This window comes from Pseudopodoces humilis, chromosome 1, assembly GCF_049639895.1.
Source record: "Pseudopodoces humilis isolate 2021_Gansu_Grassland_sample_001 chromosome 1, ASM4963989v1, whole genome shotgun sequence".
NCBI classification, from domain to species: Eukaryota; Metazoa; Chordata; class Aves; order Passeriformes; family Paridae; genus Pseudopodoces; species Pseudopodoces humilis.
The window spans coordinates 109,717,338-109,734,324 of NC_142200.1; the positions used below are offsets into that span (position 1 = coordinate 109,717,338).

At 42.9% G+C, this 16,987-nt stretch overlaps 1 protein-coding gene across 2 annotated transcripts in view; it reads left to right on the forward strand.

Moving 5' to 3' along the window:
- The first annotated feature begins 2,264 nt into the window (after positions 1–2,264).
- The window catches only part of ZNRF2 (zinc and ring finger 2), a 57,564-nt gene continuing 42,841 nt past the window's right edge, over positions 2,265–16,987 (forward strand). For both annotated transcript variants that reach the window (XR_015773883.1, XM_005518992.3), the window contains exon 1: positions 2,265–2,950. Coding sequence is in view for 1 of the 2 variants with exons in the window: in XM_005518992.3 (XP_005519049.2) it covers positions 2,467–2,950 (484 nt within the window). In the remaining variant the exon portion in view is untranslated. The remainder of the gene's footprint in view (positions 2,951–16,987) is intronic.

A 16,987-nucleotide genomic window follows, 5' to 3' on the forward strand; every position in this document is an offset into this window, starting at 1 on the left:
CCCTCTAACCCTGCTCCAAAAGGGCTCAACATGCCACAGGCATTCTGCGAGCAGCAGAAATTATGAGTCATGTTTGCAACATCCTTTGCCCAAGCAGATTCCTGGAATCTAGCAGGATAGGAATTCCTATAGTAGCTTTCCTTTCTGTGGGAACATTAGAATCTCCATCTTCTACATAACAACTTCTATACTGTTAATGTCTCTGAGAGATTTGGCTGAAGCTGGACAAGGATTTAAAAAGTAACCAGTGGCAGAGCAGACAGCATATCCACACCGATTTTCCTTCTGCAAGGAATTGAACTAGAAAGTGCTCATGATTGATCTACTCTGGAGTATCTACCACTGCTAGCAGGGACTGAAGCTTATAATTCACAAGTGGGGATGACATAGCTTGGGACGGCAGATTATCGACCCCAGCTGTCTGCCCAACACCCAGCACACAAAAGACTCTTCATGAGACAGCTGTGGAATCACTGCCTCTTGCTGAAACGGGCAAACAGTTTACACCAGCATTCTCTAAATGGGGTTCAGAGTATTCACAGAGTGCCTCAGCTATCCAGAAAAGGGGTGTTGGAATGAAGAGTTAGGGCTAGTAAGCTCCCGTGCCACCCCCAAGGATGGAACCTCTTCTTGCAGACCCAGCTGTGAGCTTCATTGATGCCAGAATGTGATGCCACGTGCAGTTGTAAGAGACATGGCAAAAGGAGGGGGAACAGGAGGCCTTTCACATCTGAGAAGGAGCATCAAAGATGCCACAAGCGTAAATGTAATGCTTCATAATACTTTGTATTTTAATTATGGTTTGGATCAGTTTTAAGGTATTAATTATAACATACTGGGCCATTGTGATACAGTCATGAATGTAGCTGGAACCCCTACTGAGACAGTATGATAGAAAGTCCTGAAGCACTGCTTCATGGTGACATAGTCTAATTTAGAACAAACAATAATCCATAAAAACAAGCAGTTTTCCTCAGATGACCAACTGTAGGAATCATGTTTATATTAATTCGATGTATGTGACACTCAGTATCAAACAAGGCACAAAACAGTTTTATGTCTCTGAATGTTTTGTCATGAGCAAACTGAGCCTGCTATCCACATGGGTATTATTCACTAGGAGAAAATTTTCGGCTTAGTTAATCCTCGTGTAGAAAAATGTGAATTTGAGTGAGAGACTGAGGTACACAGGATTTTCCTGTACCACCTGTGAACCAAAGATGTCAGAGATTTTCGTCCTGCTTGTCACGCTTCCCGATATGTCTCCTGCTACGTCCAGGTTCTCGGAGCTCAGAGGCTCGCAGCAAACAGTCAGGGTTGGGAGTCGCCGACCCGGGAGAGCCCCCAAACGGGGCAAGCGGCCCTTACCCGCTCTGCCCCGCCGAGCCGCGGCCCAGGCGGGCAGCCGGGAGCCGCCCCAGGCGCCGAGCCCGGGCATCCGGGCGTTTGCTGGGGCCGCAGTGGCGGAGAACCGAGCGGCGGCGCGGCAGGAGGGGAAAGGAGGGCTCCGCCACCGCGGCCCTGCCCCGCTGCAGCCGCTCCTCTCCTTCACCTGCCGGGGTTCTAGCGGAACGCAGACACAGGGACCGCTCGCCTTCCACCAGCGGCCGTCTGCCGCTTCGCTGCTGCCCCGCGGGACGCGCCTGCGGGCGGGGGACAGCGAGCTGCCCTCGTGTGCGAGTGCGTGCGCGCGTCCCGGCGGCGGCCCGGTCGCGGGATCTCTCCCTCCTGCCGAGGCGAGCGCGGCCGGAGCCCACGCGGGCCTCACCTGGCGCTGTCCCGCACCTTGCGGGAGGAGCGGCGCGGGAGGCGGGGCGAGCCGGCGGGCCCGGCCCGTTGCGCCGCCGCCGGGGGCCGGTCTCCCGCTGGGCGCGGGAGGGGAGGCGAGGCGGCGGCCCCCGCCCGCCGTAACCGCTCCCCATCCCGCCCGCTGGTGCCGCCCCCAGCATGGCGACGCGTTAGAGGAGCGCCTGGGGCGGGGTGCCCGCCCCCTCCCGCCTCCTCGGCACAGGCACGGCGCGCCGCGGGCGAGCGAGCGGCCTCGGCGGCGCTGCGGCCGCCGGTGCCCCGCACAGGGCTCAGCGGCGGCGAACGGGGAGGAGGATGGCGGTGGCGGTCTCGGCGGCGGCGGGCACAGCAGCAGCAGCAGCGGCGGCGGCGGGGCCGAACGGCAGCGCGGCGGAAGCCTGCTCCGTCCCGGGCAGCCCATGGTGGCGCCCCTGTCCCCCCAGCAGCGGCCGGGGCGGGGCCGGCAGCTGAGCCGGTCCCCGGTGGACGGCTCTCCCCTCTCCACACCGACCCACCGAGCGACCCGTCCCCCTCCCCCGGCGCTCCCTCTCCCCCCTCCCCGACGCGACCCGCTCCTCGGATCGCCCCCGCCGGGGCCGGACTGCCACCACCACCCCTGGGCGCCGCGGGGAAGGCGGCGGCGAAGGGCACCGGGCAGCGCCAGGCGGCGGCGGGACCATGGGCGCGAAGCAGAGCAGCCCCACCGCCGCCAATGGCCGCACCCGGGCGTACTCGGGCGGGGATTTGCCTTCCTCGAGCAGCAGCAGCAGCGGCGGCGGCGGCGGCGCTAACGGGACCGGCGGGCGCTCGGCAGGCGGCGGCGGGCGCTCCGCGCCCCTGGCGGCGGCGCCCCACGCTGCCCCCGGCGGCGCGGCGGCCGCGCCGGCCGGAGGAGCGGCGGCGGCGGCGGCGAGTGCCGCGGGGTCGGCACCCCGGAGCAGGTCCCTGGGCGGGGGCACGGCCTCCGGGGCCCGGGCGGCGCAGTCCGCCTTCAACATCCCCCACAGCAGCGGCCCCTACGGCTCGCAGGACTCGGTCAGCAGCACCCCGGAGGAAGGCGGCCGGGAGCGGCCCGCGGGGGGCGGCGGCGGCGGCTCCTCCGGCGCGCCCCGGCTAGTGATCGGCTCGCTGCCCGCGCACCTCTCGCCGCACCTGTTCGGAGGTAAGGGACACCGGCGGGGCGGGAGGGTTGCTGCGGGGCTGCGGGGCCGGGGTTGTGGGCGGTGGGATGGGGTGTGGGAGGGGGGGTGTCTTTCCCCGGCTCTGAGGTGGGACGGGTAATGAATCATCACTCCAGGGAGAGCTGCGGCTCCTCCAGGCTGGCGTCTGGGTTTGGAGACCGGGCTCTCGAGCCGGCGTCTCCTATTGTCTGTACGGAGAGCTGTGAAAAGGGAGGTTAAAAATGAAACGAGCCCGGCGGCGGGGAGGAAGCAGAGCCTCTCCGGCCGGCGACTTTAGACTCTAATAGCTGTAATCAGTGCCTGTGTAAATACTCTTGCCTACTACTTACATAATTAGAATTTAATTGGATCATGTGTCTCCGCCGTTTATTCTAAAATCGGACCAAACCCCTCTTTAGGCACTGATTAATGTGTGGCTGATGATTGTTCCTCTTTCTGAGTTCTCGAGTATTCTGTTCAGAAAGTCGTACAGAAAAACAGAAGTTAAAGTAAGTTTCTTTGTTAATGCACCCTCTAAGAGGTTGGCAGAGCCGGATAGCTGTCCCTGCCGCTGGAGTACAGGCTTGCAGCACCGGTAGCCTTGAGGATGGGCACATGTGCTCTTGAGGCAGGAGCAACACTCGGCTAAACTCTCAAATAGTCAGGGAGATGAGGCCCTTTGAGAAGCACATTAAACGTGGAGCACGTTATAATTTTTTTTTTGTCTGACTTGCGCTACCGAGGTTAATTTGGCTGTATAGGACGAGCATTTTACTGCCTGTATTTTTTACCGTGAAGCTGAAAATCAACTTGTTAGTTGTCAGCTGCGTTCAAAGTTGCTGCCTCCTTTAAGTACTGCTCATTCTAAAGGCTGTTCATATAGGTCAAACAATATGCAAGTTTTATTTTGTAATGGATGTAGTTTTCAACTGGTATTTTTAATACATACATAAATATATATAGCTATAAATATATATATCTATATAAACGTAATACCCCAAAGCTTTGTCTGCAGCCTGACCCTCGCAGGGTACACGAGGTTTCTGGCACATGGCCTGCCGCCTCTGGCGACCTTAAGACAGCGTAGCTGTTGCTTCCTATATCTCAAACTGCCTCGTCCCAGCGGTTGAACATTAACAGAAAGCTGTCAAACCCTATTGTAATAAAATAATATTTTCCTCTAAGATAGAAAACATAACTATTCTCATGGTACCAAACTGCTCGACAGGCTTTGTTGCAAGGATACTCGTTACAGCATCAAAGTACCTTGAGAGGGAGGAAGGTGCACATGTTTCGTCCAGTGATGAAATGGTGCACCATCACGGAGTATTGTACAGCTCGTGCTAAGCACAAGGGAATCATTAGAATGTGTATCCAATGGTTGCTCAAAGGCGAAACTTTTTCCTACCCCCTCCTTGCTTAAATGCTGTACTGCAACTTGCCTTGGTGTCAGGAGGGAGTGGATTAAATGTAAATGAAGTGATGAGGATTAATAACCTAGGCAGCTGTATTCAGATGCAGGACATTCTCTTCAGAATAACTCTGAATTTGATCTTACTTTTCCATGGCATGTAATAATTTTTTAATTGCTGTACCACACCGTACTTTGTCCTTGGAGTGATGCAAAGCTTGTTGCGTTTACCGGTGCGGGAGAAGTGCCAGGAGGGGTACACTGTCTTCATCTGCTCACTAATAAATAAGGGCTGCCATATGTTAGGAGTATAAATGGCAAGTTTAAAGTAAGATTTTTAGTGAAGAAGCAAATAGATCCATGACTATCTTGTGACCACATAAAGGCAGTGTATCTTAGTGGGATGAATAACTGCTTAATCATAATACTGCAACACCTGTGAAGAAGGCCTCACTTGAAGCATCTTTCTTCCAATTCAATATTTTGTGATGTTGATGATACATTATTCCACATCACACTCAGTATTGCCATCCTTTTCTAGTTGCATACTTTGTGTTTTCTTGATTCCTTGTAATAACTACATGCTTGGAAAAAGTAGTCCAACTGGAGAACATCCATTAATAGCATCAGCATTCTGAAAAATAACTTGAAGGATTGTTTTTGTCCTGATGGTAACTAGCTCAAGCTTGTCTAGGTGTGGTATCTGGCATTTATCTTACGTATCTTGAGCATGCTTGAAGTCCCCTCCCTTGTTTTGTAACTTGCAAATTAGCTGAATTATTTATTTTTATCCTGAAAGCTGCTAAAATTAATTGTGAGGATTAGCATAGCAATTCTGTGAAAATTAAAATAAAATAGAAGAACAAGAATACCTTCTGTAAGTTGAACCAAATCTCCAGCTATTTATGTTTTTAGGCATACTGCTTGGCTTCGTCAGTCAGTGACACGTGGGTGTTGCATTTGTTAAATTACTGTAATTAATTTGCCATTAGTGAATTACACTCTATTGTCACTTTTACTGAGCTGTTTTGCATGCTGAAGTAATGTATAAATATTAACCCTCTGATGAAACGTGCTTTAATCTATACTAAGCTTGTTAGTACACCATTTGAATGAGAATATAAAAATTATGTTAAAGTATTGGGAAGTATGTTCAGTTATTGCCTATGCTCCTTTAGGAGGACCTGTTGTACTAACAGCCTTTCCTGACAGTGAAAGTCTCGTGTTCCCATCTGACCTCAGGCTAAGGCACTTTTATGAACCTCATACAGTGGAGTAAATACTGCTGTGTAGCTTTGTCTCATCTCGGGAAGAGTTCAGTTCACTCAATAATCAGGGCCTTGGTCTCACAAAAAATATATATATGTATGTGTGTGTGTGTTTAACTTTGTGCTGAGAGCATGCCCGAAGTAGGCTTAGGGCATTAAGTAGAGTGAGACCCAAATTCCGTAAGATCTTACGGCACTCCCAGAGAGGCCAAACCTGTGTGTGACATTCAAGAGTTTTATTGCAACACAGTGCCAAGTTCCAGCTTCCTTTCAGGTGATAACACTTATCGGGAATTTTGACCAGTAGTTTCCCTGCTCCGTTCCTCAGTGAATGGGACTTCCCCTCTCCTCCAGCCCCAAAGTAAATATTCTTACCTTCTGTTATGTGTAGAAGAGTTGGCCCTGAGGATCATGGGGCCAGATTCACATCAGTTTTTCCACTGCGTTTTTAGAGATTTCATACCCATCAGCACTGCAGCAAAGCTACCACTGTAGTTACAATATAGCTTGTTGGTGTCAGTGATGCAATTGGTTCAGCTAAAAATGGACTTTTGGGATGGTCTTTGCTTTGGGGAGCTGGTGATATGTTACTTCCACCACTTACAGTGTTGACAGCTCCTCAGAACCTTCTTCGTGTTTATGTTCCTGTTTCTGGGAGGTCACAACTGGGAGAATTATTGGCGAAAACACCTAGTATAATAAGTATCCTTCTGATGTTCAAATTTGGGAATGTTGTTATAAGACAGTAATGCCTTTAAACTCTGTTTTGTCATTAAGAGTCTCTTAGGGAATAATATATTAAAATTCAGCTGAAGATAGCTGAAACTCAAATATATTGAGTTTTTTAAATGTTCACATGAGTTCTTCTTTCAAGATGATTGAGCAGAGACTGTACAGGTATTACATAAAATCTGTTTGTGTTGTATGTGGCCATATACAATTTTATATGATGTTTTTATAGATGGATTTTTAAATATATAGTGTTGTCAGATACTGCTGTTAGCAGCCTTCATGTCAAGATTGGGAGTAATGATTTGGAGATTAAGTTGCATCTGTTCAGCTTTATTAGGAGAAGGAAGTTTGTTACGTTCTCTGTAAGCCAAATAATGATCAGACTTTTTTTATTAAGTACTTTACAGTGCAGGATTTATCACCAGCTACGGAATGTACATAACAGAGTATGGGTAGAACCTTGTAGGTATATTATAGTAGCATCTGTTTGTAATAATAATTAGTAGAAGTAATTAATGAATTCTTCATTCTATAAAAGAAAGTTTATGAATGCCTCAGATTCATGAATTCAGGAATCTGAATTCCTAGTTGGATTGTGGGAAGCAGATAAAAATACAAGAATTATGTGAATTCTAAGAGGAGTTTTTTAGACGTATTTCACAATGCCTAGAAGGCCACATCTTGTTTTGTTTCCCATCAGAACTGTTTAGTTATATGATACATTTTGGATATATTTTTGAAGTTCAACTGTCTTTTGGTCACTTTGTTGCCCTTCTCTTTCAGTATGACACAAGTACTATTGCTTTGAGAAATTACGGAACTCTGAAACACTTCAGACTTAATGCTGCTCCCCTTTTGCCAGCCAAAGAGACACTCAAGAGGTCTTTGTCCCCTGAATTGGAGAAAGGTTGGGAAGTGTGCCTTGCAGCAGGACTGTTGGGATGGTGGGAGCAGGGGAATAGATATGTTCAGTTATATCAGTGAATTTACTCCAGAGTGAAAGAGTCACTTTTGCACTCTCTGAAGATATGGAGGATTTTGTAAATACATTATGATCCCCTTCACCAAAACACAGATTGAAAAATCCATTGTTCTAGGAGAGCAGTCCAAAGATAAGCCTATTGATAATGAGCTTCAGAAGGTCTGTTCTGACTGATGCATTTGAGGAATCCAGTCCCTTTGTAGAGTCTCACTGTTCCAGTGTTTAGTTTGGCTTCTCTTTGCCTGTGTACATTAAGTGGGCAATATACAGTTTGCGGTTTGGCAGCAGAGGTGCAAACCCTCCTGAGTCAGGGACAAGAAAAAGCAGCAAAAAATCCAACACCACCAGTCACCTCCTCCAACTCAGTCAAGAGAGTGCTTTTAGTCTCATACGTTAAGTGTTTGGACAAATCGAGCTAAAAGAAGGACTGTTTGAGACTTCTGGTGGCACTCATGAAGTCCCTGGGAGTCATCTTTCATTTCCTTCAGTTGGAGACCAGTCTCTGTGATGATGAGTTGCTTGGGGCAGTGAAGTAAAGACTGAGGTGAGTGATAGGGGATCTTTGAAAGGCTTTTTTTTTTTCCCCCCCCCTCTTCCTGCTTGGTGAACAAAAAGGTTTAGGAGAAGCCAAATAATAAGAAATGGCAGCACTGCATTTGCAGGAGAAATGTAAATAGGTAACTGTCTGAGGAAAAGGAAACAGCCTAATTGTAATGGCATATATAAATATTTCTTTTGGCTATCAAGGTAGTGATAATACCTTATTGAACCTTTGCTGTGCCAGTTCAAACAAAGGCCTTCCTCTTATTTAATGTCTTCTGAATACCTATGCAACCCTGATATTCTGATAAAGTGTCTCTCCTCATGTTCTGTCATATAATTGCATACTAGTCTCCAACAACCTCCCAAGTAATTTCTTTGTCTCATAAAGAAAGCCTTTTGTCGCTGGTAGAAACTCAAAACTATTTTTAAAACATGTTGCCTATGCATTTGTTTGGGTAACTTCTCCTCCCCTGTTCTTGCCAGCTGCTTATGGAAAACTTCATCATGCAGATGTTCTTGAATTGCTCTCTTAGCCTTGCAGGAAACTTTAAAGTTTTGAATAACGTTGTGAAAATTTGTGGGTAGGTTTTCCTTGCTATTTGCATGCAACCAATTTTATATTATTTTCAAGATTTTTCTGCAGTGCCCATTAATACCTTAGTTAATTAATACCCATTAATTAGTTTCAGGAGAGGTGTATGGTCATTTGGACAGATTGAGTTCATTTACTGTGGTAATGGAGCATGTTGGTCTTGCAGATGTTTAACATGTGAAAAGAAAGTGAGAAATCCTTGAGTTCTTGGAGTTTCTATTTTGGATCATCTTTAAAGATGTGCATCTTTCCAGTCGAAAGAAAACAACTTGTATAAAACCACAACTACCTGAGTAAAACCAGAACCACATATCTTAAGCATCTAGGAGAGTGGTTTTTGTTGTTTACTATCTGGATGGATATTCCCTATAAACAAGTGCTTGTGCTCCCAGGACCACCTTTCCTTTGTAAATGATCATCATGACTTTCATGAGGATGTCTTAGTGTGCATCCAGAGGTCTTTGACCTCTTGTTTGGTAGGCTTCAAATTCCTGATGCTTACAAAAATGGGAGGGTAAGCCATAGAACAAATGTGGCTGGTTCTCCCTTTCACTCAGGACGTGCTTCTATTTTCTTCATGGAAATGGAATAGTATTGACCTGGAGAGATCAGGAGGCACGCAGGAAAATTTCGCAGGGCTCGAGGTGTCTGACTGCCTGCCAAGCAGAATACCAAGTGTTGTGTGGGATTTGACTCTTATCACTCTCAGTTGTCTTCCTCGGGAAGTGACCTAGCTGGGTATTTTCTTGCTAGTCTGCTCTGTCTCAGAATCAGACCACCACAGCCTGTGCACAGTCCCCGAAAGGTGGGTGTGCTGCATACCATCGGGGCTATTTTTAGTAGATTGTGTTTGCTGACTGACTTAGTGTGCTATAAATACAGAGTTCTCATCTGGCATGCACTTTGCATGTCTTCTAGTAACTTATAATAAATACACCTAAGAATAATGGCAAGGCGAAGCAAGCTGTTACGATTTGTTTGGCTTTCCATACAAAGTGGCATTTATGTAAAGCAATTATTTAGTAACATTTTAACTGTAAATGGCTTTTAAAACTAGTGGTATTCCAAAACACTTCCTAGTTGGGCTCCCATAATTAGTCCTTTTGTCAGATTGATTTATACTGCATTTTCATTATGGTTTTAAAAGTTGAACATGGATTTTTTTAGATATGGGAGGCTACTTGAGCATCTGGAATACTGTCAGTACCAGTAAATTACAGTATTTTTTATGCCAATGCTAGCATATTCCATAAAGGTTATTCTCTGATAAAAAATGAAGCTTAGTTATGATTTTCCTGGAATTTTTTTTTTTCTGAGATGTAGGTGTATATGCAATTTATTGAATTGAAATATAGTTAAGGCACTTGGAGGACTCAATGCAGAAAGGGGAGGATCCCATGTCTTATTAAAATACAGATGCATTTATCTTTCAGTGTTGAATTTGACAGAAAATGGAAGGATGGAGTTTTGCTGAATTGTACTGAGTGTAACCTAGATGGAGTTGTTCTGTACTGCTAAAATAAAAACTGTCATAGCATATACTAGCAGACGTGAAGTTTTCCATGTACAGCGAAAGAAAAGACTGCTCAGAGGTGCTTTCTGCAAATTGCCTGAACACATAAGCAGTATTTTGAGTATCTTAATTTTTTTGTGATGAAATCTGGACCAATCTGGTGGTAGTCTTTCACAAAACTTACAAACTAGATTGTCATCCTGTCAAGAATCTTAGATAGTTCCCTGAAAATCATGTTACTTTGAATCCTGATTTCCTGCAGCTGTCAGAAGTTTTACTTATTGTAGAATGAAGAACATCACTGTTCCTTTATTCTTCAGTGTGAATATGGATAAAAGTTCCAGTTTGGGGAAAAAGAATCTTACTTCTCTTAAGAAAATGCTGTGTCCCTACCAAATAGATCAAAGCATAGTCAATTAAGCAAATGTCAGAGAGATTGTCAGGCGGACAATCTCCAGAACATAAAGAACAGTGACAATAGTAAAATGTAGTTCCCTGTGGTCATTTAACTGCTTTGCTTTTGCTATGAGGCAGTTCTCTTTCTTACTGTCTTCGCTGCATCAGCAAAGTGGACTGGACCTAAGATGCCAGACTCGAGAATTTGCTGTCCAATTTCTTGTGTGTGTCGTTGTCCTTTGGGAACAATGAGTTTAAAATCACACACCTGTGTTCTGAATATTGGAAGGCATAGTTTGCACATGTATGAGTGACTCAGGGCTCCTATGGTATATTGGATAATCATGATTCATCTTCAGAGCTGATTGTGATGAAGTTTTATAAAAGGTGGTATAGCTGAGTCCAGGTGTGAAGTGCCCAAATACAGGGTTAGCTATGCAACTCTCCTTCTGATTTTTCGATGCTGTGATTTTTTTCCAAACTCATTTGCAAATTAGAGCTTGTTTGAGTGTTCAAGTTTTAGAGTTTTTTCACTCTCTTAGCCATGTGGGTATAGTTTTTAGAGGCAGTCAGATCAGTTTGGATGGATACTTGTTTAATTTTTATATTGGGAGTATTACTCAATGAAAGACACTTTGATTGATTGATTGCCTGAGTACAAAGCAGACATGATTTTCTGTTAAACCTCTAGCAATCTATTAACAAATTACAGTTGCAAAAGAATGAAACATAATTGTAAAACTATTTATATATTTTTAAAGTGCTGTGTAAAGAAGTAAAATACCTGGTCCATCCATGCAGTAGTGCCATAATGCTGTTGCTGGCTGAAGAGAAATGATCTAGTAAAACAGCACATGAATGAAAACAGCATGAAATTCACATATGGAAAAGAGCTGCATACTATCAAAGAAACACCCTTTGAATCTCTACTTCAGCTGTCCTAACATTTCCATACTAGATATCTAATACTGAGATACCAGATGACAAGTGTAGAGGCATTTCCTCACTTTTTAAGGACTGAAATACAATTAAAATTAATTGAAGGGTAGTGCATGTTTGCTATAGCTCTGCTGTTGGATTAGTTTATATCCCAGTATGCCATATCTGTGAATTTGTGTGTTTTGTAAGTGATAACATTTTCAAAGACACATGATACTGAGCTTCTTCATAACCATGGCTGTGAAAAAATGAAGAGTTGAAAATACTATTGAAATAAAATAGGCTAGTGAAATAGCTTCTGGTTTGGAGGAAATACAGATGCCATTGCTAGAATAATAAACTGTGTACCAAAATAAACTGGCTTTCATGCGCTTGATAAGATCAAGACCCAGTGACAGCATAGAACTAGGGAGTGGAGGAAATGTTCCTTGGAAATGTGGGTCTAGTTTTGCTGCAAACAAAGGGATAAGAAAGCTAATGCAAATAATGTGTTTTACATTGTACAAGGGGGGGAATGGATGACGTGTTCAGCCCAGGTTGTTCTCTTTGTGTCTCCACTTGGCCTCTCCAGTCGTAAAGCACACAGTTGTGTGCAGCTGATGAAGTCAGAGGAAATGATGAACACATTTGGAGCTGGATGGCAAAAGTGCTCCTAGTGGGCTGGGCTGGAATATGTGACTTCTCCAGAAGTGTGCAGGCAATCAAACTTTTTCGTGTATTTAATGATACAATGATGATTTTTACATTTTGCTTTAAAGCTTTGTTTAGAAGAAATGTTTTAAGGCATTGTAAGCTTGGCTGATGTAAATTATTGACATTAAATCATTTAATATGTTGAGGAAATCCATTAATTTGTGAAAAGTGAGCTGGAATTAACCTCTGAAGAGAGCTTAGACTGACAGCAGTGTTGAGATTGTTCCTACCCACATAGATTTATGTTGTTACGGAATCTGAAGTCATGGAGTGGTTGTCAAAAGCATCCTAATTTTAAATTCTGGCCATTGTTGATTCTCTTAGGGATTGGCTAGCCAATAAGCAAGTTGCAGAGAAAGGTGCCATGCTACAGCAAATATAAGGCAAAGCATACTTAGCATTGATAAAACTATTCAGAGTATAATTTTTGCCAGAAGTTGAAAGAAATAGCAGAAATTAGTTTTTATTACTCTAAAAGCAAGGACCACAACAAAAGTCCTTGAAATCTTTTGCTCTGATGCTTAAACAACCAAATTAAACGGGCAAATATTTGACAAGTTTTTTAGATTATTTAGCTAGTGGTCAAAACTGCAGTGTGCTAATATCCCTGTATTTTCCAGTGTTGCAAAATACTGGTTATAAGATGCACCTCTAGGGACTCCTCATTTTCATCATTGTTCTATCATGGATTTGCGCTATCTCTGGGCCATTAAATAGGTGTGTCCCATGGCAGCCTAAAACTTTATTAGCCGTAGTGTGCAAGCATTCTTTGAAATATGTTTAAAACAAATGTTTGAATTCAACGTGTTGCTGGCCCAGCATTATTAATAAAGATGCAGAATTAAAATGAGTGAAAAATATAAGCACCTCAGGAAATGTTAACCTCAAAAGAAATAATTTGGCAAGGATGCCAAATTTGTAAGTAAGAGAAAAGGAAAGGTCTGTATGGAATGGTGGTATTTGTTGCATTCTTTCTTAGAGGGAATTGGGATTCAGGGATATGAGTACTGATACAGTTGTTTTCTAAGCTCTTAAACTATGGTCCTGTGACACTAAAGCTCTGTGTAACTTAGTGAGAGCCTCTCTTTTTTTTATTCCTTTTCCCTGCCCTTTTGCTGTTTTCTGTGTGGTTGAGTCATCTTACATGCAACACCTTTATTAGTAACTGTAGTGCTATTGAAAACAAAAATAAATACTCAGAAATACTGACTTAGCTGGATCTTAAAAATACTCACATTTTAAAAGATCAGTGGTAGAATTGAGGGTTTGTTTCTTTGTTTTTCTTAAAAGACATACTTTAGGTGATTAATAATAATATGGATTATAAAATTGGATTTTGACTTTAATATCCTAGTTTTTTATAGCAATTGTATATCATTAATGGAGGAATAACACTGAAGAGAAACCTACTGAAATAGCTAATTAGTTTTGTATCAAAGATGAGGCCATTTTGATTAAGTTATTTATTTTATGATATCTATTCATAGGTATTTTCTTGAATTCCAATTTTTCTAACTTTCATTTTCCCAAACTTGAAAATTGTGATGTAAATTTTGCTTTTTGTTAGTAGTGTTTTGAGGCACATATGGGTTAAAACTGATTAAACTTGCTTCCTCAAAGAGCTAACCATGTAAATAGGCTGTACATCTAGCACAAGGCACTATAGCCTGGGATTTAAATGTCAACATATTAAATTCTAATCCTATTGGTTTTCTGTTTATGCCTTAAGGATTTGTAAATTTACAAAATTACACACTTGTAATTTGATTTCAGACATGTGAAATTTCAGATAGAAATAGGAAAGGAAGAAAAGCCTCAAGATAGGACCTTATTTTTATTTTCCCTCCTGTAGTTTCTCTCTGACACGCTAAGCCTCATGCTCCTTCAGGCAATGATGATAAATGCACTAGGTACAATGTTTTTGAGCTATTGGTGCAGCTAAAACACTATGAGGACAGCTTTACTCCAGTCACTGAGTCTTGCTCATGCAGAACTTTTTGTTTGCTCACAAATCTACCTTGAAGGGCATAATCCCATTTGTCAGGAATTGTCACCTATAACTGACAGGGATTTCTCCCTCTGCTGAAGGAGAAGGAGTTCTTCCTGCAGTCTCGGTATTTGTGGTCTTAAATTGTTAGATTTGTAACACTCTGCAGAAACTCATAAATTGTAAACAAATTTTAATGGTGCTTTCCTAACTTTGGAAGTCAGTGAATACTATGGCAATTGAACCCTCTAACTGAGGTTTACAAGTATCACCACAAGTACTTTTACACAGAGAGGTAAATATAGAGGAAAGATACTTTGCCAGCTATTTCTGTCAGTTGTTGTAAGCAATACTTAAACATTTCTTTTTCCTTTCTCACAGGATGCTTTGGAAAATAATTCATCATTTAAACAAAAAAAGTCATTATCATATTTAGGTTATTGTGCATACAATGATTTTTCTTCAAAAACTTTATGCAAAAGGGCTTGTAAGGACAAATTTAATTCTAATGAGTGATGTGTGGGCAAAAGTCTCTCTGACATTCGTAGCACGTGAAGACACCTTGGGGTTCCTACTGGAATATGGGATCAGCTGGATTTAGCCCATTCCAAGCAGATGATGTTTATTCTTTCTTAATTCTTAGTGGAAAATAATCTAATTTCACTGATATTTTATTTTGATGACTAATTTTACCACTGGAAAATTTCCTAATAAGCAAATTACTCTTACTGTTTTGCAACTGATTTCCAATTTTGAATGCAGAAATTCGCAATTGATGCATTTTTTTAACAGATAGTTCATTTCTCCTTACAATCATGAAGGGCTCTTTCTTCCCTTTCTAATTGTACTTGACTCTTGCTAGCTATTAGCTACAATTTCAATGATGCATATAGCCTTGAAATGTAACTGAAAGGACATTTATTGCACTTAGTATCTCTCAATTTTTATAGCCTCTTACTTTGAATCAGGCTTGTAGAAAGCTCTGATTTGCTTGGTGTGTCTGACAAAAAAGGACCAGCCTGGTAACGAAGAAGACAACATTTAGCAATAAAGTAACTGTCTTTAAAAACGTAGGTTGGTTGTTCTGTCAGTGGCTGCCTGCCTAGTTGAGATATTCGGGAGGATAGATTGATAAGAGAATTCATTGAAAATAGGCTTGTGTATTCGAGTTCTCTAGTGTTACTGTTTGTGTTAGCTAGTAAACTTGAAGCTGCTGCTTCTTGTATAAACAAGAAAGCCAGCAGCAATTATTCTTTAAAACTAAAAGCAGCTGTTTGGGCTGTAAAAAACCATTTCCATAACACAGACAAAAGTACCACTGTGACTGTTTATACAAACTGGCACTCGTGCTGTATAAACAGAGGAGAATTTCAGGGTTTTTCTTACACTCATATATAAGTTGCATCCTTACTTGAAGATATAACTTATCATCCTGCTACACAGACTGAAATTTTTATCTTTGTGCTTTTAAGCCATGAATCTTGGCCCAAGGCTGAGAATAGAAACCTAAAGGGCTTGATCCCGGCCTGGCTGCAGAAGACAAGACCTCAAATATTAATATGTTTGTGTCATTCTTGTGGTATTCGGCTAACTGCACTTACTAACACGATTAAGAAAAGACTGGTAATCAAGGATAGATTGTTTGGGGTTAATACCCTCTCTGTGGAAGCCAAGGCGAGCAGAAGCCAGCGCCCCAGGCCTGTTCAGCACCCGCGGCCTGGACAGCTCAGGCGGAGCCGCGTCCCGGCGGCCGCTCCCGTCCAGGTGCTCGGGCCGCCCGGGACATGGGGCTGCCGTCACCCGCGGGTGAAGCGAAACACAGATCTGGAGCTGTACCTGCCGCTCGGGCCCAAAGCCTTCTGGCTGGGCTGCTTATTCCTCTTTAAAAGACCAAGAGTTGGGGATTGACTCTCATTTGCCCCAGTGCCCTGTGGTACAGAAAGCGGCTTTGACAGCCTTGAGCATAGAGCCAGGTACACTTCACTGGAAGGCTCTTTGTCGTTCTTTCCAAGTCTCACTCGCAGGCCTGCAGTTATTTTCCTTTTTTTCTTTTTTTTTTTTTAATCAGAAGTTTATCTACTTGTTCACTTTCGTCTTAGAAAATAGGTTTTCTTGTCACAGATTTCCAAAACATTGCTAAACCACCAGCTTCCTCCTTCTTAGTTTCATCTCTGTTGTTTGTTTTTCACATGTTTTAAGGACTTTCTGGAGCTAGTTCTCATTTTCTGCTGAAAGTTTTGATAGGCTTGTGGTTTCAACTGGACTTCCCTGCTTACAGTAAGTGGAAGTAGAAATGAAAAAGCAGACTATGCAGATCCTTGCTGTTCTCACTGTCTCTTTTACGCTCTGTGACACCACTGTTTTGAAAAGGAGAGGATTAAAGTATTTGACCTTAAATATTTAAAAAACTGGAGAAACCTCTGATATGTTTTGAGTTAGTATTAGAAAGATGCCTTGAGCAGTAGGTGGCTCACTGAAATAATAACCTTTAGAAATAATACTAGTTTTTCTTGACAAGAGGATAACATCTACAAGGTGGTATTCTGAAATATTTACTTTTGAAAAGGGATAGCTTTGCATCCAGTAATGCTGAGGTAATGAGACAAGATGTATCTTGTGTTTGGAGGAAAAAGAACAAAATGTGAATAATTAATTTCACATAATGGCTTTCAAAGCCAAGATGGAAAACACAGTAATAGTTCAATTCCTGTGTGAAAACAAGTTTTGTAAATACTTAAGTGACCTTTTCCTTTATTTTTACAACCCTGCTGCAGAGAGGTATGTGGTTTGAATATATTTTTTAATACTGTTAAGTGCAGTTTATTCAAGACAGTATGTGCTTTTTTTTCCTACTTACTGTCATCGTTTTAGCAATGTCTTGCAGGATTGGCTTAAGGGTGGGAATCCTAAGTAGATATGAATTCCTTTTTATGCTGAAGACCTTTCGGGTATACTACTATATCATTATATCAGGTTCTGTAAG